General features: G+C 34.9%; 1 protein-coding gene and 1 long non-coding RNA gene across 3 annotated transcripts in view; both read right to left on the minus strand.

Annotated features, from left to right (window-relative positions):
- Positions 1-24511, minus strand: part of LOC128232177 (sodium-dependent proline transporter-like) — a 29427-nt gene extending 4916 nt beyond the window's left edge. The window contains exons 1-13 of one of the 2 annotated variants that reach the window (XM_052945585.1): positions 24387-24511; positions 14999-15231; positions 14368-14499; positions 8725-9133; positions 7473-7605; positions 6894-7028; positions 6307-6410; positions 5771-5895; positions 3992-4104; positions 3403-3525; positions 2383-2482; positions 1152-1252; positions 550-717 (exon numbers count right to left, since the gene is read on the minus strand). In XM_052945585.1, the coding sequence (XP_052801545.1) occupies positions 550-717; positions 1152-1252; positions 2383-2482; positions 3403-3525; positions 3992-4104; positions 5771-5895; positions 6307-6410; positions 6894-7028; positions 7473-7605; positions 8725-9133; positions 14368-14499; positions 14999-15231; positions 24387-24400 (1890 nt within the window). In that variant the 5' untranslated portion in view covers positions 24401-24511. Of the gene's footprint in view, positions 1-549; positions 718-1151; positions 1253-2382; positions 2483-3402; positions 3526-3991; positions 4105-5770; positions 5896-6306; positions 6411-6893; positions 7029-7472; positions 7606-8724; positions 9134-14367; positions 14500-14998; positions 15232-16132; positions 16231-24386 lie in introns of those variants that run through there. The other variant, XM_052945586.1, reaches the window with a different exon arrangement.
- Positions 18985-21330, minus strand: LOC128232178 (uncharacterized). Its single transcript, XR_008260504.1, has 3 exons — positions 20978-21330; positions 20214-20357; positions 18985-19802 (listed from the first exon to the last, which is right to left on the minus strand). It is a non-coding gene; the product is annotated as an uncharacterized LOC128232178 (long non-coding RNA).

Consider the following 24511-nt stretch of genomic DNA (forward strand, 5'->3'; position numbering starts at 1 on the left):
TTTTCCTGGAAATGTCTTGATACAAAATGAATATGTTTATGAGTCAAAATTATCGGAACTGCCCAATCAGAAATGTCTTGAGGCTTTGTGATGACTGCGGCCAATTTAAAAAGGATATTCGCATTTTTGTTACCAGGAAATGAATTTCATCCACTATTTTCACAATTGTTTTGAATAACTTTCTTATTTATTAAAGATATCATCAAGAACTCTCAAGACATTTTTGATTAGGTAGCCTAGGTCATTTAAACACAAAAAAAAAATTAAAAATGACGACAGACTTTTTCATAAAGGTGAATGCGTTTTTATCCAAAATCTGATAAAATCTTCTTTTGTAAAATTTGTTCAACTCCTTTCTACCCCAAAACATATCACCAAGAATGTATGTTTACTCCAAAAAAGGTCGTTCATTAAAACTAAATAAAACATGAACTTTTGAAACTTTTTAATTTTTCCCCTTCCCCACCCACTTTTGCACTGTGAAAGGCCCTTGATCCAGTTATTTACAGAAGGTGATAGACGAAAAGAGAACAACGGCTATGAACATACATTTACTATTGTCCCATGTTCTGCCCTGACAGTCTGTACCGCCTGTATCCACATAGGAGACATAACAAGGGCGACGCTGACCCATCCAAGTACACGTGCCAGGGATGGGTATACGTACTCGCCGTACGATGGGGGAACGTACTCAACACAGCTCGTCAGAAATATAATCTGCGGGAAAGAAAAACGGTATATTGTTAATGTCGTATTTCTGATACCACCCCGTTATAAATGTTCTTAATAGGTGGTCTGAATAGAGGGTTTTGCTGTACAGGCGAACCCCGTTGGCTCGAACTCCCAGGGACCGGCGAAAATACTCCAAGCGTCGGAAACTTAGAGCCAAGCGGGATTGTTAACCTTCAGTTTAAATAAATCGGTCCTCTAAATCAAGTTCGAACCAACGAGGATATCGAGCCAAGCGAGTTCGAGCCAACGGATTTCGACTGATTTTGATTGTTACGAAAATGTATTCTTGCTATCAAAACTATTAAGCCTTTATGTCATTCTTGTGGAAATTTAGGTAGGATGGTCGATAAATGGTTTGTTTGAAAATTTTAGCTGTATAATTATAATATTTGAATAATGGATCACTACAGTAGTGCTACCAAAACTATGATTGGAGCGATAAAAGCTGCAAGTATTCGAAGAACCATAGGAACATCTCTGCCTATCATCATCTGGACATCCTCGTTGAAACGATCCATTCCTGGCAAATACAAGCATCATAAATAAATTTATTATATACCCATCATAAATCCACACGCAATACATATCGCAAAATACGGTAGTCCATATTCCACTCCAGTTCAATACGGCCGTATTCCACTCATGTGACGTCACGTCATAACAAGTATCGTTGCGCGATGTTAAAATGACGTCATAAAACAAAATAATGCGTCGTTAAAACGATATTATAATGAAAACATGTGGCTTTAAAGTGATGTAACCAGTAATGTATATAATAAAAGGGTTATTAGTACTGCGTTTTGATCCGGAATATCGTATTTGCAGATTTTGATTTCACCCAGCTTGCGCCTCGTGAAATACGAACATGCAAAAAATCCACTCGAGTCGAATACAATCTCCCGGATCAAAACGCAGTACTAATAACCCTAGTGTATGTTTTCAAGAGAAAGGGCACATAACAAATAATGCATGCTATCAAGTTTACTCAAACAATTATGTTCAAGTTAAAGCTGCACTCTCACAGATATACCATTTTTACAACTTTTCTATTCTTTGTCTTGGAAAGAGCAAATTATTGCATAAATATCTGCAAACTAATGATATAAGATTGCTGACAAAAATCTGATCGTAGATTTTTCATATTTGCGTTCGAAAATTAATGTTTTATGGTTTACTAACGGTTTAAGAAAAATGCATAAAACATCCTTTTTTTAACTTAAATATAAAATTCTGCGATCTAATTTTTTGTCAGCAGTCTTATATAACTGGTTTTCATGGATTTTTGCAAAAATTGGCTCGTTCCGAGACAAAAAGTTAAAAAACGTTCAATCTGTGAGAGTGCAGCTTTAAACGTTTAATCAAAAGTTATGTTTTTTCTTAACCGATACTTACAAAAAAATCAAAATGTCTAAATCCAAAATTTTATACTCACGTTTCTTTCTTCAATCGCATTGAAAGTAAAAACGTTTAACATACAACAAATGCATACGCATCAGCCGCATGAATAATGAACCGAAAACGTGAAGAATAATCATAATATTTATAATTGTTAAAAAATATGTAAAATCTACGAATAATATAGTATTGTGTTGTTATTTTCAAACAAAGAGGGAAATAACCATGAAAGGAATAAGAATCCCAGGCACTTACCGTAAATCCAAGCAATTGTCACCAGTTCAACAAAGGCAACTATCGGGCCGATCCACGCTCCGTTGTACCAATCCATCCACAAAAATATATACGCCCCAGCCTACAATGATTTACATAAACCATTGGATCGTATGCCTAGCCTTTCTTTGGATGTGGTTCATTTATTTTTTCGATGTCATTAGCCAATCTAAAGGCGTCACCGTCATTGAGAGTATAACTTGTGTTAGGTTGTGGGGAAAAGTGCACAGACCGAATATTACCCAGGTCAGATTTGTCAAGCACGACTCTTTTAGACGTCCCCCACAAAGGACGATAAGTATTTATAGTTATGAGGTGGTGAATAGAGCCTGTAATTACTGGATCCACATTACAGTAGGGTGTTCCTGGTACTCCGTTTTCGCACACAAAACAAGTTAGACGACTGTCTCGCGAAACATCGTAATGAAGGGAGTGACTTAGCATAAGCATACTTCACAATTGTTGTAAAATAAATATAGTTTATCATAAGCGTTTGACCAGTAGACCTCGACACTGCCGCCAAGGTAAAGAGGTAATATCACAGAAATACATAGGCCACGACCTACAAACTTAATTAACCAATGGGTTTTTAATTTTATGGTGGCATATTACTGCCATAAGATAACCTGATAGCGTTCGCGAATTGTTCCGTGTTAATCACTTAATTTTCGCGATAATTTTCTAGTTATCTAGTAAATTTTCGCGATACTATTTTGGTAGATAATAAAGTGGTTAACACGAAACAAATCGCGAACGTGCTCAGGTTATCGTACGGCAGTTATATGCCACCATAGGTTTCATTGGCCTTTTTGGCATTGTGTAGTGCGAATCAGTGCCAATAAATGCGTAATTTTATATTTGATCATGCACATGAGCATTGCTTCTACCAGGCAGAATAGAAATAATTCAATTATACTAGGGTTAAGATATTTCAAGAATTATTGAAAAGCTGTTAAAGAAGCTTCAATACAATGACTCTAACAAAAGTATTAAATTGCCTACCCCAGTGCAGGTCGGCAACGAAAACATGAAGAATACAAGCCCGACCACGATTAATGTCGGAATTCTCCTCAATTTTGGGAAGAGATCGCCAAGGACTTGCATCAACATGTCCATAGGCACAAGCTGTAATGTAAAAGACAATACTGATATGGAAAAATAATATTCCTTTTGATCAATGAATAATATACTAGGTTTACCTAAAATGGTTTCAATTATGCATGCATCGAGCCTGTCACTGAATAACGTTATCGATTCATTAATTATTCAAGATTACGACATTTTCACAGCCAAATTGCCCACGGTACACAACGAAGCATAGCGTCGTGTGTATCGTGGGTATCCGACGCTGTATAATGCTATGCTTACTACAAGGATGAACCGCGCAATGAATTGTTTAGAGCAATATGATGGAAGTAGACCAACCAACATATTACACAAATCGTAGGGTAAATACCCGAAAGAAATCGAACGACATAACAATATAGGAGGTTTTGGTTGCTTCGGGCTTTAACAACACGAAATGTAAATGTATCGTTTATTAATTAATTTTGGTGTTCGAAATTTTACAAAATTATTAACGAAACGGTACCTGTCCGTCTATCCCTGTCAGTATTATGGCTGCTACAAAGCAGACTGTCCATATCTGTGGGAAGGGCAGCGCAGACAGGGCAGTTATATAGGCCACAATGCCAACGGACATACCTGGGGAGGAAAGGTTGTGACAACAATGGATCAACTTTGTTTGTTGTTGAGTTTATAAAGGTCTGCCCGCGCCCTATAATGGCTGCAATATAGCTGGACCCTGTCACATCCCCAAGTGTGACTTAAACAGAATTTTGAAGCCAAATGGGGAGTATTACTCCCATCGGTTGATGGGATATTCGCCAAAATGACGCGGAACCGGCGATGAATGACATCTAGAGTGGTCCCACAGCTCTACACTACTGAATGTTGTTGTTGTTGTTGGGTTTATTAAGGTTTGCCTGCGCCCTATGGCTGCATTTTGGCTTGACCCCATCACATCCCCTAGTGTGACTGAAACATATTTTTGAGGCTATAGGAGGCGTTTTATTCCCACCAGTTTGTGGTATATTCGCCAAACAATAGATCAACGGATCGAACACAAACGTTTATATGATGCGTGTGCCTTTTTAGCAGAGCAAGTTTATAAATGTGAGAGTTATGGACCTAACATTACGTTGGTTTTTATCTCTCGCAACATATGCTCTAAGTTTCATTTGAATATATGGAACGTGTTCTGTCAATAATGGCTGTAAGTTATAACTGTCTGCACCAATTCGGCACAGATTCCGATGTAAGCTGACAACGTCACCACGACTATACAAACCCCTTCTGTCTTGGGGAAACAAACAAGCTTTGTGACAAGAACAATCAATTGTTTTATTATTACCATGCTCATATCCTACGTACGAATAATCTATGGATTCTTTAATCCTTTAAAACGTGTAATTTAAAAACTATAGCATGTAAAAAAATGAAGTTCTGGTCAAGATCTGTCAAAGCTGATTACCTAACATGGATATTATCGTTGAATAGTGTGAGAACTAGTCCGTTATGTTAACTGCCACTCACGTTGTTTTTTAAATGACAGGCTGACTTAATTTTCAATTATTTCAATTCAAACTTCCTTGACAATGATTTATATACTTCACATTATTTCTTTTAAATAAAATATGAAATGTAAATGATTAACAAGAAAAGTATAAAAATAACGCAATTAAAATATAGTTCAGGGAACTGAATATTTAAAAGAAGAACCCCCGTAATAATAATAAAAATAAAAATAACGTTCACCATTTTAGCTTAGTGAAAATTGGTTGTTTTTCTCTGAAATGTATTCAAAGAAGAAGTAACTCGTTTTCTTATTTTCATGAAGAAGTAACTCATTTTCTTATTTTCGTTTTCATCCGTATGCTTACTGGCTTTTTTTAAAGATGCACTCTTACTTCCAAATAATATTTACCAAAATTAATAATATTGTTTTGATATTCCAAAAAGGATGAAGAAATGTCAAAAATTATGGTTCTTATGAAGGATATCGAGTTTAATTTGAAAGAAATGAACATAAAACACAGTATTGCTCCCTTAAGAGACTATAGTAGACCACATTAAATCTTTATGCATTCACCAAACATTTAAATTTTTGGGCTTTCTGCTATTAAATTCACGGTTACAATCTTGTTATCAATTGTTAATATTTTCCATAAATGCATTATTTAGTAAGCAGTTAAAGGTTTATCAGTCTAAATTTATGTTTGTTATACATGTGTATGTACTGATTTTGATATATAATATATCACTTATATATATATAATATATATATAATAGTGTCACTTTAAGAATGTACCTGCATTGATGACCTCTGTGATTTCAACGCCATAGCTGTGAGCCATGTTGCCAAGTACAGAAAAACAAACCATTCCACTGAACACAGCCATAAACATATTACACAGGGGTAAGACGATAGACGTTCTGCAGAGGAAAGCATATTATAATTTGATATATAGGGCTAAAATTTATGAAACATTCATCAATACGCAGATAAGTTAAACACGTTTAATATTCCAAAGGTTTCACAATTGTAACAAGATTATTACAGTTGACACAACAGGGATACATCTAAATGGTTATGTCAATTGCAGTCAAAACTCGTTATGTCGAAATCGTTTGGACCTCTAAAAATACTGCGAGATAACGAACATTCGATATAACCGAAATATATAAAGTGTATGATTTAATCGAAAAGAAATTCGAAAGAAGTTCGACATAACTAGAACATCGAGAAAACAGAGTTCGACATAGCGAGTTTCGAGAGAAATTTAGAGATGAAATGACAAAATTGAAATATCTAAAGCATAGTGAAAAGAGAAATAAGTTGTTTGCCTGAGACTGTTTTCCTTAAAATGTGCATGTGAACCAAGGAGCATGTTCCCGCCCCAACCGAAACCAAGGGTGTAGAACGTCATTAATGTTGCTTCGATCCACACCTTAAATTAGACAAAAAGCCTCAAGTTATTTTAGCAAGCCATTAGATTAAATTAAAAGTATGTACAAGTGTTTGCTTATTTCAAAAAAGTACCTCCGATCTATGACCGGTTTCTCAACTTTCCTTTACCTGGGCTGGTATTCAATATTGGTCTTAAATGGATCTAAGAACGATGTAGCCAATCGGATTACTGGTTATAAACTGACCAATATAGTGAATTAAGTCATATTGAATACCAATTTAAGTGTATATGATTAAAAGATATTATATACATTGTAATTCTACCGTAAGTTTTTGTTTGTAAAAACTAAATTGGATATGAAACAAATGTGCACTGGACGATAATGTTTAAAAAAGGAGAAATGTTTCGTATCAAGTAAAAAAATAAGGTCAAACTTACATTTCCTTTTTTCGAAATCATTTTTGTTATTTTTTCCTTTTGAAATTTGATTCTTATATTTCGATGGAAATTAATTAAGGTTACCCTTGGCTGCATTATCTTCTCGAAATCTGGGTAGATAAAATGAATGAGTCCGTTGGCGGCTCCCGGCAGCATCAGTGATCGTATGAAGATGGCCACTGTCAAAAAGAATGGTACTGTCGCCGTCACGTATATGACCTGAAATAATAGTTTCCATACATTCTCGTTATCTTCATCTTCAATGAATTATTTTATAATCTGTGGTTTTGTTTGACTGATGGATTATTAAAGCAATAATAATGTTTAAAAACAACAAATATATATATACATGTATACAGCCCAAACTCGCTATGTCGAAGTCGTTGTGACCTTTGGAAATACTTCGAGGAAACGATAATTCGATATATCCGACATAAAAACAACATGTCTAACAAAACCCAATTTATTCGAAAAAAGGTTCGACATAAACAAACATCGAGATAACAGAGTTCGACATAGGGAGTTTCGACTTTTAACGACTGCATAACGATGAATATTATACACATTACCACCGTGTATGTGCAGTGGTATGACATGGCACGGTTGTACTGTGAAACATGTAAATGCAGTCAAATATGTGTTAAAAAAATGCATTTAACTTACCTTCTCTATGGATTTTATGCTCTTTATAAGGCCACAAAAGATAACAACTCTGATGATAACCAATGTACCGACATGTCGCCACTGAATATGGGAAAAGTCGGACATCCCGGACGATAACTCAAGAACATAATATCTGCAACAGAATGTGATACGAAACATATAAACAAGTTTATGTGATGCTTAATGTGCATTAAGAAAGTGGCAAGATACTTTTCATGAACTATTTATTATAAGATACTAACGACTTCACTTATATGGCAGTGTACAAGTGATATATACTTCTTTTAGTATATGGGATCATACCGAGAATAAATGTGTGTTTTAGTATAGAATAGCAATATATTTTACCGAGTAATGCACCAGGCAATTGTAACCACGGCCCCCAAGGTCCGGGGGTATACCCGGGATAGCCGAGGAAATGGGTCGTGTTTTTACCATCCCGGTGGCCCTGCAGTGCCGGGTGAATGCGGTGGTTTTGTATTCGCGCCAAATATAGCGGGGAATGTGCCTTACTTAGGGTCCCTGGGGTGCGGGGGCATTTGGCGGGGATTTAACCATCGGTTCATCCCCGCAGGGCGTGGGTTTTACCCGGGCTTGGCTGGACCGAAAGTCAAAGTCCCCGCTATTCCCCGGACCTGAAGGGGCCGTGGTTACAATTGACTGGTGTATAAGCACCTAGTGTTTTATTAGTTGCTAAGCATTTGACATTTGGTGTTCACGAGGTGAAATATATTGCAATCTTACACTGAAATAAACATGTCTGTAACATTTCTGTTCACTCCTTATTTTTTAAGAATAAATTGAAAATTGATATAAAATTATTCGTGGAAAGTCGCGACAACATTTTTGCCGTATAACCTTATGTCGGAAAAATCAAGACTGACTATTATTTCTGACTCTGGGTGCGTTTACCTTTCGATTCGTACAGTGAAATTGGCTAGAATGCCAGAAACAGTAAAATGATATTTCATTTCTTTGTTTGAGTTTATCAATTCAAAATTAAGCGTTAATTTCCGATAAAGCCCCGAAAAGCATGAACTAAAATCATAAAAAGGTGACCCTTAAAATCACACCAAAAGTATGAAAGGAATAATCATGGTTTATTTGAAGCTATTCAGTGCAATATTAGTAACTCCTCCCTGGGAACAGCTGAAACAGTTATCTATTTTCAGGATGTCTCAATCTTAGTATATTCAGCGGTTCGGAAGGACCAGAAGAAGAATGAATAAACTACAAATAATAACGTGCTTACTGCCAAAACTCTTCAGCTGAAGTCATGTTGGCTCCAAGGAGTTTTATCGCTGATGAAGTGGACGAGTTTCTCGCAATTCCTTCCGCTAAACTAGCCATCGAGTCAAATATAGTTGCATTCGAAAGAAGATGATCTGACAAACCGGAATTAATTGCCATTGCATTGTCTGTGACATATGTGTCGTTACTCGTAAACAAAGAGGAATTGGTGATACTTTGAGACACATTTGAAGCAAGTTCAAAACTGTTTTCGAGATCTCTGCAAGTAAGGGTGTTCCAAGGGTTATCACAATGGGTCCATGGAAGTGTCTCCCGGAAGGAGTTGAGGAGGAAATCAATGATCCAACATCGCAGGACGGTGGTACCAATCATCCAGAGAGAGTACGCAAGGACAATGGTTATACCGATACCTAAAAGAATAAAAGAGTAAGCCTTTATTTTAATACAGCAGACCAGGTCCGGTATTCTTAAAGCATTCTAAGTTATTTCTTACCTGAAGTCAAATTCCTAAAATCTTCTTAGTCAAATATAAAGAAATGTTAGGTATTTCTTACAAAAAAGTTCGTATATAACATCAAATTAATGAGAATGATTAGATCTTCTTCATTAATTGTATCATATGACCAATATTTTCACCACAACTTTCATTCCTTAAGTGGAATAGGAAAATAACTTAAGTTACGAATTGACTTAAAATGTTTTATGAATAGCGGCCCAGACAGCTGTGGGATTCACTCATTTGGCATCAAAATGAACAATCTTTTAAATCAACACTAATTTGGATATTTAATATTAACTAGTTAAACTGTTTTCTTTCATGATAATGTTGATGTTGGCTAAAATTTATCAATACTTCAGAGAACCATGAATAATGAATATCCAAGTTACAGTCCGAACATACCTAATTAAAAGTAATAGACCATTGGTTCTTGGCCAATCTTGACCGACAAACATGAGTCTTGCACACGCCACACCGTCTTACCATTGTAAACGTTCCAAGTAATTTTAAGGCATTGCAAAACAAAAAATTCAAGATATCTATATTACTAAAAAGGATGTAATAAGTACGTGAAACATTGTATTCATACTGAAGAAACCAGCGAAACATGTTGACATTATTTCTAAGCAAAAGGTGACTTATTTTGCTTTATTCAAGAAGGTAAATTAATACCGATCCATATTAGAATATGAAGATTGTTTTTCCAAGATAAATTCAAAGAAATAATGTCTTTCTTTTTCATTTATTTCATTCGAAAGTCGTTTGATTTAAATGTTTTTCTTTCATGCTTTACGATGAAATATGGGGTTTTAACAGTGAAATAACAACAGTGAAAATATCAATTTGATATTTTCACTGCAAAATAAGGAGTGAAAATATCAATTATCAGAACTACCTTTAAAATCCTTTGGTGTTACATGTACTTGCCTTGGTCAAAACAGAACACTGGACTTCAGTAAATTATGTCAAAACATGTTAAAAATATATTATAAATTTAAATAAATATATAATTGGAAATTAACAACTTACCGTTTATTACCGGTTATCCCGTTTATCAAACAGTTTACTGATCTTTGAAGCTGAATGTTCGAACATTTGCTTTCATTCCAAACAAATTACAGACAAAAACAACTGTTCGAACATAAATAAAATTTTATAGCATCGTTCAAATGTATTTTGAACTGTTAACCGTTGTAGTACGTAAAATGAGCTTCCTGGAGAATTCACACAACAATTTACAGATAGATCGGATATTTTTTACCCCACCCACATCTCAAAATGTGTCAACAAACTAGCGTGTCATTTACTCTTCTGGAAAACAAACATTTTAAAGCGAAACAGACTGGTCTCTGACAGTAAGATGACTGAATATTAACTTACTATAAAAACACGCGTATATGCAGTCTTAAACTAAGAAGAATGGTTAAAATCCAATGAGTATCCACATTTGTTTTGCTAACACATTTGACCTTCCAAATTTTCATTCTATAAATAGCGGCGTAGTAATCTGGTTAAAATAAAAAGTGTTTTCATTATTTTTTGGAACATGTGTGCACTAATAATACTTCATTTTTTACTGTTCATAAAGCTTTGCAATAAAAAACGAGCGAATATTAAGCTATAAGAATGAATAGCAGAGAACTATTTCTCAGCAAACCAAAAGTGGAAAAGTTGACAGCTATAATTATGCATGAGGGGCGCCCCACGGGTAGCGGCGTAAAGCCCACCCTTTTCAAAAAAGGGGGTGATTCAGAAATAAATAAAAAACAAATAAAACTCCGAAAATAAGCATAAAAGAAACAGAAAATTTGTTTATTTCAGTGTAAGATCGTATTTAATTTCACTCGTGATCATAAAAAAACTACATTTTCACTCGTGGCTTCGCCACTCGTGAAAATATGTTTTTCTATGACACTCGTGAAATAAAATACGATCTTACACTGAAATAAATAAATATCCTCTATATATTTGCTTTTAGCTTTTTAAACCCCTTTACATTTTGTTTAATTATAGGATTTTTTTAGTTATGTTTCCCAGGGGCGGTCCCATAAATTTGACGTCAGAGTGGTTGCACCTTAGGAGCCAATAGGATGTCAATGTGGAAAGAGGGTTTTGAGTGTACTTCCTCTAGAAAAGTTTGGCTTTTATTTCAGTCAAAAGTGGTGCATTTCGGTGTAATTAATGCAATCTTTTCTTTACCATATAGAAATTAACTGTTCACTTCGACAATTTTAAAGGGACTGTACACCAGTTTGGCACCAAAAAAAGTTTTTTTTTCTGTAACGATTCTCAGGACAATTATTTAATAGAATGTGTTACGCGTTGATATCATAATTTAAAAAAAATAATACCAAAATGTAATAAAAAAAATACAAAAAAAATTGTGTCGGAGCTGTGTTGCTGTCCAGCGTCGCATGGGCTACAAAGGTTACTGTACTTGGGTGACATAATTAAGCTATAAACCTATCTCGGTAATATCACGTGATAACATCGACCAGCCAATCACGCATAAGGAATGAATTCTAGTAGGTAGACATACCCAGTAATCTTTTTAAATGGAAAAATACGAAATATCTGCTAAACTTAAAAAAATTGTAAACTATGTGGTACTTCAGCTAGTAAGCTTCAATGCATTGTACACATTAATACCAAGTTTATGACAGTTTTCGACAATTATCTTCTTTTTTCTTGCAAATTGAAAATCTGGTGCACAGTTGCTTTAAGGTCGGGCGCTGAAACTGATAGTGTTTCCCATTATGCTTCAAGATCGGACAGGTTATCAAAACAAGCTGACAACCCGGATTTGTAATTATATTCCAGAAATAATAGTCATAAACAGAGACGGTGATATTGATAACAGAGAGAATAGTGTGGATAGTTTAAGTGCTTTAACCCCTGTAAAATGATATCTTAATGTCTTGTTTATAGCGAATGCTTGTCCATCTTCAAAAGAAGTGTCATGCGAAATGATTGGTTTATTCATAGTAGACAGCTGATGTTAATTTCAATGAAATATTTTGCTTTATAAAAGGGGGTTGATGTATATCTCATAGAAACTTGATGATATTGTATAACATGTAAATTAACTGTACGCAATTTTGAAACGAGTGATTCTTGAACCCACACACTTAATATATACCAAATTTTATTATATACCCATCATAAATCCACACACAATACATGTCGCAAATAACGGTAGTCCGTATTCCACTCCAGTACACTACGGTCGTATTCCACTCTTGTGACGTCACGTCATAACAAGTATCGTTGCGCGATGTTAAAATGACGTCATAAAACAAAATAGCGCGTCGTTAAAATGACATTAATTGCGAAAAACATGTGGCTTTTAAGTGATCTAGCCAGTAATGTATATAATAAAAGGGTTATTAGTACTGCGTTGTGATTCGCTTGCGCCTCTTAAAATCTAAATCTGCAAAAATCCACTCGAGTCGAATACAACCTCCCGGATCAAAACGTAGTACTTATAACCCTATTATATATTTAAAGTAATATAATTAATTCATCAGCTGCGCTGCGACTTTCAATTTTTTTTTTAAATTGCGTCACTAACACAGTTCGAAGTCGACGACTTTAACGACAATATTTGAACATTTATATATCTACCCTACATGGTGCAATCTTTCATTAAATTAATTGTATTACTGACATTCAAATCATTTTTCCCTCAAAAGTTGCTATTTGCCATTCTTTTTTACAGTCACGTCGCATTCAAGTGTTGTCGATATAACTACATTGTATTCCATTAAATGTTCAGGACAGTGATGTAGGTTAAAGTTAATCAGTACAAGTTAATGAATTATTCATGGGCTTAAGTGCTCTGGGCAGTGATCTTAAAGTGAGTACAAAAGGTTTAAACGGAAGTCATTGCAAATCGCCATGTTGATATTTGTGCACATATTTAATAAGATATGTCCGAAAACAATTAAGTTTTAAATAAGTTAAGTAAGTCAGTACAAGTGAATGAATTATTCATGGGCGCATCATTTAGATTACCATGCTACAATGTCAAAGTCAAGAGGAAGGCCATGCCTATTTGGATCTAATTTCAGGAAAACAGTTGCAGACAAATGGCATTATCTATGCAAGGTCACGCTTAATACATTCAAAACAGTCAGAAGTTTCAGTTATATTTAAGTCCGTTCCAACTAAAGTTCTATAACAAATAGTATATTCAGCAAATGCTTATGGAAGCGTTTTCTCCCTAATGGATTATCGAAGTTCTTTGGCCAGATTGTTCATACAGTTAATTCAACCATAACATATACACAAGATCAAAGGGATACCAAAGCTAATGCTTGTTGTTTTAAAGTCGAGAAGGGACATAACTCAACTATTGTTAAAGTAAGGGTTATGTGCCCCACTACAAAGTGTATATTGTCTCTGGCCACATGTCGTGGTGAATGCAAAACGGTTCTAAGTAACTTTAAATAAAAAAGAAGATAGAAAATGTTCGCTTTCACCCCTCGATGTGTTTATTTTTTGTATTGGAATAATTTGAACGTGTTTGTTATATTGCTTAGGTAGTTGTCGCACGCTTGAGGCGCCGCGAAGACTATTACATCGACTTCTTTGGATGAAAGGGACAAACATAAATGTGCAAACTATTATTTTACTGTTGGTTTACTTATTTGTTTGACTGATAGGTGGCAACTAGTTATTTTAATGTATATGTTGTCTGTTTAGTTGTTTTGTAATGCACTAGTCAATTGTAACCACGGCCCTTCAGCAGGGATTTTGACTTTCGGTCCAGCCAAGCCCGGGTACAAACCCCGCCCTGCGGGGACGAACTGATGGTAAAATTCCTGCCAAATGTCCCGCACCCCAGGGACCCTAGGTAAGTCCCATTTCTCGCTAAATTTTGTGCGAATACAAAACCACCGCATTCACCCGGCACTGCGAGGCAACCTGGAAGGTAAAACACGTCCCATTTCCCAGGCTATCCCCGGTATACCCCTGGGCCTTTGGCGGGGGGGGGGGGCGTGGTTACAATTGACTGGTACATAAGTATGTGTGTTTTTCGTTTAGTGTTTGTAGGTAACTTCTTCTTTTGAGCAGGGTCTTCGTTAATCAGTTGGTTTCTAGTATATAGCAAATGGTCAATTTTCTATTTTTTATAAGTTTTACCTCGAAACATAGGACAGATATCCCAGATCCTGTACGGGCCTCTTCCGGAAAACTTTGAAACCGAGTATTCCAGGAAATAAAGGGGAAATCCACACAGCACTATCATAACAACAAAAGGTATGAGAAATGCACCTGAAATAAAATTAGAAAGAACATTATCCGCGAGCTAATACGCGCGCTTTTGTTATGAACGTTATATTATGCATTAAAGCTGCACTCTCGCAAATTTGCCGTTTTGACAATGTTTTATATATTGTTTTTGTCTTGGAACGAGCCACTTTTTGCAAATATCTGCAAACCTATGATATAAGACTGCTGACAAAAGATCATTTCACAAATTTTCATATTTCCGTTCGAAAATTAATGTTTAATGGCTAACGATTTAAGAAAAGTGCATAAAACATCATTTTTAAAACTTATACGAGTGTATGAACATCTACGATGTCAGCATTCTTATTTGACTGGTTTCCATGCATTTTCGCATAAATTGGCTCGTTCCACGACAAAAAATAAAAAGTTGTCAAAACGGTCAATTTGTGAGAATGCAGTGTAAGATGTGTTGGATTTTGCAAATTACGTAAAATTTCAAACACAAAAATAGTAAAATTTAGAGATATAAATTCATTCTGACCTCCACCATTTCTGTATGCGAGGAATGGGAACCTCCAAAAGTCAGACATGCCGATGGAAAATCCTAAAAGAGTCATGTAAGTGCTACATGTGGATGAAAACAACATTCTGCTCCTCGGAGTTGTGCCACTGTTGTATTCGTCCTCAGCATGGCCAAGCATGGCCTCTATTTCAACTGGCTTCTCCATATCTGACGATTTAATCTGTTTCTTCATTTCTTCTTGCTTTATATTCCTAAAATTCGGAAGACTTCTTAAGATGTTTTGTTACCTTCAAATGGTCACACTCAAAATGCTTTCAATATTAAGTCGGAGCAATCTATATTAGATCCAATATTAAGAAACTGAAACATTGAAGTCAGAGCGATCTATATTAGATCCAATATTAAGAAACTGAAACATTAAAGTCGGAGCAATCTATATTAGATCAAATATTAAGAAACTGAAACATTGAAGTCGGAGCAATCTATATTAGATCCAATATTAAGAAACTGAAACATTAAAGTCGGAGCAATCTATATTAGATCCAATATTAAGAAACTGAAACATTGAAGTCGGAGCGATCTATATTAGATCCAATATTAAGAAACTGAAACATTAAAGTCGGAGCAATCTATATTAGATCCAATATTAAGAAACTGAATCATTTAAGTCGGAGCAATCTATATTAGATCCAATATTAAGAAACTGAAACATTGAAGTCGGAGCGATCTATATTAGATCCAATATTAAGAAACTGAATCATTAAAGTCGGAGCAATCTATATTAGATCCAATATTAAGAAACTGAAACATTGAAGTCGGAGCGATCTATATTAGATCCAATATTAAGAAACTGAAACATTAAAGTCGGAGCAATCTATATTAGATCCAATATTAAGAAACTGAATCATTTAAGTCGGAGCAATCTATATTAGATCCAATATTAAGAAACTGAAACATTAAAGTCGGAGCGATCTATATTAGATTCATGTTTTAAAGTATCGTTTTTAAAATGCTCTTCTCATATTTATTCATAACCATTTTAAAACACATTTACAATATTCCATTTAGAATGTTTCTGTTCGCATTTGTCAGTAGAAATTTCAATTGCACTTTCAAAACATAATATAATACAACAATATTAACTTGATTTACTTGTCTAGTACCACTGCAGCTGTTACTACGTAAATGATTATGTGATATCATCAGTTACATATGTAAATCATCCGTGTACTATAATAATCTGAATGATGTGAATTCATTGCATACGCACTGTATGACGCAACCACTGAAACTTAATTTATATTATGAACACAAACACACCTGGTCAACGCACACCTTCAGCACTGGCAGTGTTACCGTTAAATTGAGGTATGCGTCCTTCGGCGTTGATCAAATTGAATGTAGGTAGGGTCATTTTTGTACGTTTTACCATATGGCGTGAGACCACAGTTATTGTTACTATATGTTTCATATAGACACTAACCTGGCTTTTGACTTTATACACATCCCAATTGAAAAACAAAGACATGGCATCTCTGGAACAATTCAAGACACAAAATATAATCACAAGAAAACACCATGTTGACCATTGACCCGACTGTCAAAATTGAGTTCAAATACATAACCCTTCCGCCAAGGAGTCAATCGGCTACAAACAACTAATTTTCAGACTTCCACAAGCTATGATTTTTCCAATATTTACTCTAAAAACTATCAATTTCTGCAATAGAGTGTCAAATTCAGTCAAGTTCTCTGCAAAAAGAACATTTTTTGATTCTTTTTCATTCAATTATAATAAAATATTGATACTTGAACACAAGCACTCTTTTTTTCTGTATTCTGTATTCACATCCGGATCTTCGGTCAACGGGGGGCAGATAACTGTGGTCTTGAGCCTGTTGTCGACAACAACAGTGTGTGTATACCACGTGATAAACTGCGTCATAAATACTTCGTCGGAAGGCAACATTTTGCTTCGAATAAAGACTTTAAACAAAGATTAGTTCTCCATTTATTCACCATTTTAAATGAAAAAAGCGCAGTCTACAGCGCTTACGGACCCCCGCCATCGGTCTTTTACCAGAGTTTGATTGGGGGTTTAGTTTCTTTAAACACTTCGACAAACCTTTTCACAATACGGCCGTCTGAAGGAGCACTGTCAAAAATATTTTGGAAACGGGTTTGTCGAAGTGTTTGATGAAACTAATCAAATTATCAAACTTCGGTAATAAAATAAAGGCGTGGCATTTAAAATGGTGTAGTAAAAGAAAAGTTATCTTTGATTTAAGTCTTCATTTTAAGCCAAATGTTGCCTTCCGACGTAGCATATGTGACGTAATTTATAACGTGGTATACACACACTGAACAAGAGCTCATAGTTCCATCTTAAATTGAACAATCTGCTTGAAAAAGCAGTTTTGGTGTGTTCAAAATAATAACAAATAAGCTGCACGTATCATGATCACAACGTTGATCGACAATGACAAGAAATGTAAAAATGGCACACTCTCAAACGCTGGATGTACATCCCCATCATTATTGAATTTTAGCTGAAATCGTTTTAGAAGCTTTAGTTTAATTATGAGTGGATGTTTGGTTTTGTACCAAGAACTTGACAGCAGAGTACTTGACACATGGAATAAATGCTTATTGATTGAAGTACAGTCAAAACTCGCTATGTCGAACTCTGTTTTCTCAATGTTCTGGTTATGTCAAAGTTTTTCGAATGTATTGGGTTTAGTTATGTACTGTTTGTTGTTCGGTTATGTCGAATGTTCGTTATCTCGAAGTAGTTCCCGAGGTCAAAACGACTTCGACATAGCGAGTTTTGACTGCATCTGACTTTTTTTATCATTGTCGGACCACTTTCATCTTGAGATACCTACGGCTGAACCATTCCGCTACAGATTAAGTTGAGTGTAACGAAATGGGTCATCCGTAGGTACCTGACGATGGCCCACGTTGATAAGCATGCCACGAGAGTTTGAATTCATCGTAATTGCTTTGTACATAGAATGGAGGCATTGGCACCGGATTTTCAAACGCTTAAAAAAATCCAAAAAAATCATATAAATCCAAACTAAAAATTATAATACCGAAAATGGGAATAAAATAAAAAAAATTTTATAAATATGCACTTCGTACTGTATATATATAAACAGTAAAAGTGCATATTTATACAAAAATATTTTTCAATATTTTTTCATATTTTCGGTATAATAATTTTTAGTTTGGAATTATATGATTTTGATGATTTAAAAAAAAATGATTGAGTTTGAAAATCCGTTGCCAGTGAATGGAGGTTCACTCTAAGGTGGCAATACGAGTTCTGACATTGACAACAAATGGAAAAGGCATTAACAGCATGAAAAATGACACTTTTCTTTCAAAAACACCTTCACATGACTTTAACTCAAAAATGCGCCCACGCATCAATCACCGTAAGACACACGTACACTTCAGTTGCCCGATAACACTTTCCGTCCTGGATGTGTGCGTCCACCAGGTATGTGAACTGTCCAAACCAGTCCAAACTAGTTTGAGTAGTTTTATGCAAAACATACTATAAAACGCTTGTAAAAATAATGAGCATTATAAGGCCCCTTTGACATCCCTTATTACCAAACTAGCTGTTATCAAACTGTGGACAAAAATGGATAGCTTAGGAACAATAGCAGTGTTAATAGACGTTAAAAAATCAAAACGTTATCATGTTGACAATTTTAGCCAAAATTCACGAAAATCGTTTATATTCTGTATAAATTCCAAATGGAGTATATGTCAATTCACTGTGCTTAAGGTATTAGCCGTGTAATACACACTTTTATAAAAGCTTTAATCGACAACATATTAAATGGGACTATAATCCAAATTTTGAAGATGTTTTACCGTGAATTAAAAAAGTTATTTATGTTTCATTACACCCACCCCCAAACTCAAAGGGCTACAAAGATCGACAAGTAAATATTTTGTCTATATTTGATTTATTTTCGCATTATCAGAGATTATGAAATAAACACAACAGTTTCTGGTAAAATGAACTTCCGTAAACAGAAAATTTATGTTCAAACGAACACATTATTGATATACTTTGAAAAAAATCATTTTGATTGATCTTATGATTCTTCGGAAAAGAGCAGTCTTTCGATGTTTGAAAATATATAGCAGTTTTATAAAATTCATAAAAAATAGTTAAATATAAGGCAAGCTGCCGAAATCATTTTAAGTATTATCTATGATGTCTATTGAACAATTTTAAAGACAATTTGTGATAGTTTACCATCCCGTTTTGAAGAAAATATACATAATGTCATGTGACCATACATTTTTATAGCTAATAAAATGCTTAAAAATCAAACTTTTTATTGTAAAAATTTAAAAAAAGCTTAATTGGACTTATTCATAAAATGTACTTTTTCAAACAAATTAATTTTACTTATGATCCTAACTCAATGTTCAAAGGAATGAGTGTACTTTTAAGCTAAAATATGTGAAGAAACGAGAATACTAAGCAGGCGGAAATGCCCCTCCAAATTGTCAGAGGGAAAGTTCTCAACTAATGTTACCGGTATTTTAATTTGATAACATGTAAACACTCTCTGTGGGTATTTTGATGTCGTAGTATCTGTTTTATTTTGTCATTGGTATTCTAACAATTAGATTTTTTCACAATAAGTCTTTACTCTCCAACGTTTGAAGTTTGGTCTGTTCCCATGCGTTTGTACTTGAAGTGTGTGCACAGATGATAACTACTCAATGCTGAGTCAATGCTGATTTGGTTTCATGCCACTTCAGGTACTTAACCCATCTAGAATGTTTAGTGCTGTAAAGGAAAAAGGTTGCACTTTAAAGCCTTTCAAACTAATTATTAAATTATTATACTGCCATACATATACACAATGAAATATAAACAGTTTAATATTTCTCGACATTATTCTAAAAAAACAACAAGCTGATATATATATATATATATATATATATATATATATATATATATATATATATATATATATATATATATATATATATATATATGTATATATAAAGGAAATTATTAAATTTATCAATAATATTCATCATCATCATCATCATCATCATCATCATCATCATCATCATCAACATTCACCACCACAACCACCACTAGCACTTGGTCACCACCACCACCACCCTTTGAATATTGAATACAGTGTGTTTATAAAAACAAAAACCAAGTACAATATGATTTATTACTCACATCATCTCTATCAGATGCAACTGCCTTGTGGATAAACATTGCTGTAAAATCCGCTCTCAAGGATCCGACATAGTATCTATTGCAGGCTGGAATTCTTCATAACCCAGTGTTGTTGACTTAGTAATATTCAGTCATTTTTCCTGCCTGAAAGAAATTAGACTTCTGATTATCATCCAGCAGAAACTACCACCGTAAAATACAAATGCACAAGTATTATTCAAATTCTGCGCGTATATCCGATTTAGCCAAGAGTAAGGGGTGGTAGGCACAAATGCATAGTTTTTTGTGCAAATGATGAATAATGATTCACGACAGTCTGGTGTTTTAACGAGACCAACACCACCAAGCAAATGAATGTCGCTCGTGTCCAAGCAGTCGTGGCTTCAAGCTCCAAACCGCGTACATGTACAACATTTTCTCACAGGTTAATTTTGAAAATATGCATTTTGTAAACAATAAACGGGTATCTACATGTATTATGGCATGTTAAAATTCGGCACGTATCAAAGCACATCATTTTTAAACACAATTTAAGTCTAAGTTTTTTCTAAGATAAAACAATAAAATTAAAGATTACATACTTATATAATTTACATAAATAATGTACATATAAAAATATGTAACATGTACATAAGTACATGTAAAGATATCAACATGCTGTCTTAACATTAAGCTAATCAAAATGATATAAGAATTCCAAAGATAAATTAAAACACAAACGTTTATGAACACATCAACGTACAAAACTGCTCAAGGATACTTACATTCATAGCCCTTTGATAAGAATATCTGAATATCCCAGTTCCTTATCCATATAAACAGCCGCTTCAGAGTCTTTGACGATTTTTTTGTTGGCGACTCTAGGGAACACAATAAATATCCAAATGTTAAAAACGTTCCATATACGCGCATTATTGTGGCTACCCATGCTATGTTTGTTGACATTTCGTTTTTTCGACAGAATATCTCCTCTTACGGGAATAATTCACTTATAATCCATGTTTAACTGTATTGACTTAAATCTTTAAATGTATCGTAATCAACTGTCAGCGTGCACTTTTAGTGTTTATTTATTTTAAACGTATATTCATGAGAAAACATCACCGAGTTTCCAAATACTGCGATGTAGAAATTCCATCATTGACCTATGAATAGCGGGGAAATACCTTCTGTTTCTAAAAATAGTAACATCCAGTACAGGCCGAATACGCGCGATGTTAGTCGCGATCTGTTACGGCGAGTGGCGATATATGTCGATGTTACCCGATGTTTTCCGAGTTGTATTACATGGGTAATACCTTAACTTAATAAAATTTAAAAGATCCCTTAGCTGCTGTATGGGTGCAATCAAAAATGAGGTCAATGATTAAAAACTACGGAAGCATGCTCAGATTTAAAAGAGGAAAAAGCGCATGACTATCCACAAACTTAAACTTTGCCTCTCTTGTTATCTTGAAATTGTGCGCGCATGCGCGTACGTGCTTGTGCATGCGTGCGTGCGTGCGTGCGTGTGTGTGTGTGTCTTCAGAAAACGTTGAAAAACTATTGACATGTTTTTGAATTTATTTTAGAATCTAATTTACATTTCTACAATAATAATTTATGCTGTTTTGTGTGCTCAAATTCTAATTTTTCCTTTACTTCATGTATCGCCGATCGCCATGTATATATGCATTCGAAACTCCTCGGCCATTTTTATTGAAAACAACCTCGGATGTATGCCGGTACATCAGTTGAAGTATTTCGTATTTTTTTTTAAATTATATCATTAATTAAATGTAGTTTTTTAGAGTTGTATTTATTTATCTAAGTTTAAATTGATTGCCAGTGAACTATTAATGCAAACATAATTAAGATTCCCGAGAGTTAAGTCATAAAGTTTAACTGCTAAATAAAATTATTACGCGATCTACTTGCAGCGGACTTAAACGTACCACTTTTTGAGTATGTAAACCGTCCAAATGCATCCGAGGTTGTTTTCGATAAAAAAGACCAAGAAGCTCCGAATGGTATAAATGAACACGTATTAGTTCTCATCTATGATCGAGGGTCACTTTGACCTTCCATTGCATATTATTATGTTGACTGTTTGAAATGAAATAGATGAATGTTTTGTTCCGTTCAGAGTTGGTTTTGTCTCTATATGTATAGAGTATCATCGCACTGAATAAACCATTGGTGTATGCCTCTGTATTCTGAAATCAAATGTAATTTATGCACCAATCAATTGGAACCACGGCCACCCCAGGTCCGGGGGTATACCGGGGATGGCCGGGGGAAAGGGCCGTGTTTTTACTTTCCAGGTGGCCCCGCAGGGCCGGGTGATCACGGTGGTTTTGTCATAGCGCCAAATTTAGCGGAGATTGGGCCTTATATAAAGTCTCTGGGGTGCGGGGGCATTTGGCCGGGGTTTAACCATCAGTTCGTCCCCACAAAGCGGGGATTCTACCCGGGGTTGGCTGGACCGAAAGTCAAAGTCCCGGCTATTCCCCGACCCTGGGGGGGGGGGGCGTGGTTACAATTGACTGGTGCATTATACAACAGCTGTCGTAAGATATCAGTGACTATATACGCCACTTTGACCATGAGATAAGACAGTGTGTGTATACCACGTGATAAATTGCGTCATAAATGCTACGTCGGATGGCAACATTTTGCTTCGAATGAAGTCTTTAAACAAATATATTTTCACTATTTCCTTACCATTTTTAATGAATCATAGCGCAGTCTACGCCGCTTACGGAGCCACGCCTTCGGTCTTTTACTAGAGTTTGATTGAAAGTTTAGTTTCTTAAAACACTTCGACAAACCTTTTCACAATACGGCCGTCTGACGGAGCACAGTCAAAACGTAATTTTGGAAACAGGTTTGTCGAAGTGTTTGATAAAATTAATCACCTCATCAAACTCCGGTAATGAAACGAAGGCGGGGCTCTTTAAGCGGCATAGATTGCCCTTAATTTCATTTAAATTGGTGTAGTAAAAGAAAAGTTATCTTTGATTTAAGTCTTCATTTTAAGCAAAGTATTGCCTTTCGACGTAGCATATATGACGTAATTTATCACGTGGTATACACACACTGAAAGAGGACATTGTTTATAATCAGAATCATAATTTATACAGTTTCCCTTCTTATTTTTCTGATGGCCCTGAACACTTGTGTAGTGGATGAAGTCAATTCAATGAACACTCTTTTATGTATGACCTTTATTACCCAACTTACCGTAAAAAAATAACCAAACTTTCCAAGTCAAAGTCAGGGGCCATTACTTGTATCGCATAGAGTTATCTTACTTTGATGGCCTTAGCACCTTAGATAAAAAAAATCATATATATTCAAATATCAACCAAACTATCTTAGTCAATAAAGGGCCATAACTTGTTTTGTGAATCATGAAGAGTTGTATTAAAGCTGCACTCTCACAGATTTACCGTTTTTACAACTGTTTTATTTTATTTTTTTTGGAATGAGCAAATTTTTGCCTAAATATCTACAAACCAGTGATAAAAGACAGCTGACAAAAGATCAGATCGCATATTTTCATATTTTCGTTCCAACGGTTTAAGAAAATTGCATAAAACATCATTTTTTGAACTTACATATAAAAATCTGCGATCTATTTTTTGTCAGCAGTCTTATATGACTGGTTCACATGCATTTTTGCATAAATTTGCTCGTTCCAAGACAAAAAATAAAAAAGTGCAGCTTTAAATGAAATGAGAATAACTTCATGCCCTGAAAACTAACGGGAAGTATTATGTCAACTACAGTGACGATTTTTTATCCCCAAGTATCGAAAAGGTTTAAAAATCAGTCTTAATCAATCAGGGATCTTAAAAATTCCGACATCATATAGAGAGGTCTTAATTAAATGTCACGCGGATCTACTTTAAACATTTTATATTTTACAACGAATGCGAAGAAAGTTCTAAAAAGTGTGTGGTGTGGCAAGTCTACAGAAAGAACAGTTCTTGACTAAAATTACCAACTTGTCGATTTTTTTAACCTGACTCGGACATGGACGCCGACCCGAACGCAGAGGCGCGTAGAAAGTCCTCCTATTTGTCGAAATACAAACCAACGTTATGATGAAACTGTTTGAAATAGTACATATTGCTTAACTTTTCAAGTTGTTTTCCAAATCTATTTATATGTATATGAATGCAAACTTACCCAAAATTGTCCATAGACTTCTACAAGTTAATTTATCACGTCTTGTTAATACTAGCGATTTTGATTCCAAAGCAACCGTCCACGTTTTTTTGTTTTTTTTTGTTATCGCAATTATTCGCTTTAAA

This window comes from Mya arenaria, chromosome 4, assembly GCF_026914265.1.
Source record: "Mya arenaria isolate MELC-2E11 chromosome 4, ASM2691426v1".
NCBI lineage: Eukaryota > Metazoa > Mollusca > Bivalvia > Myida > Myidae > Mya > Mya arenaria.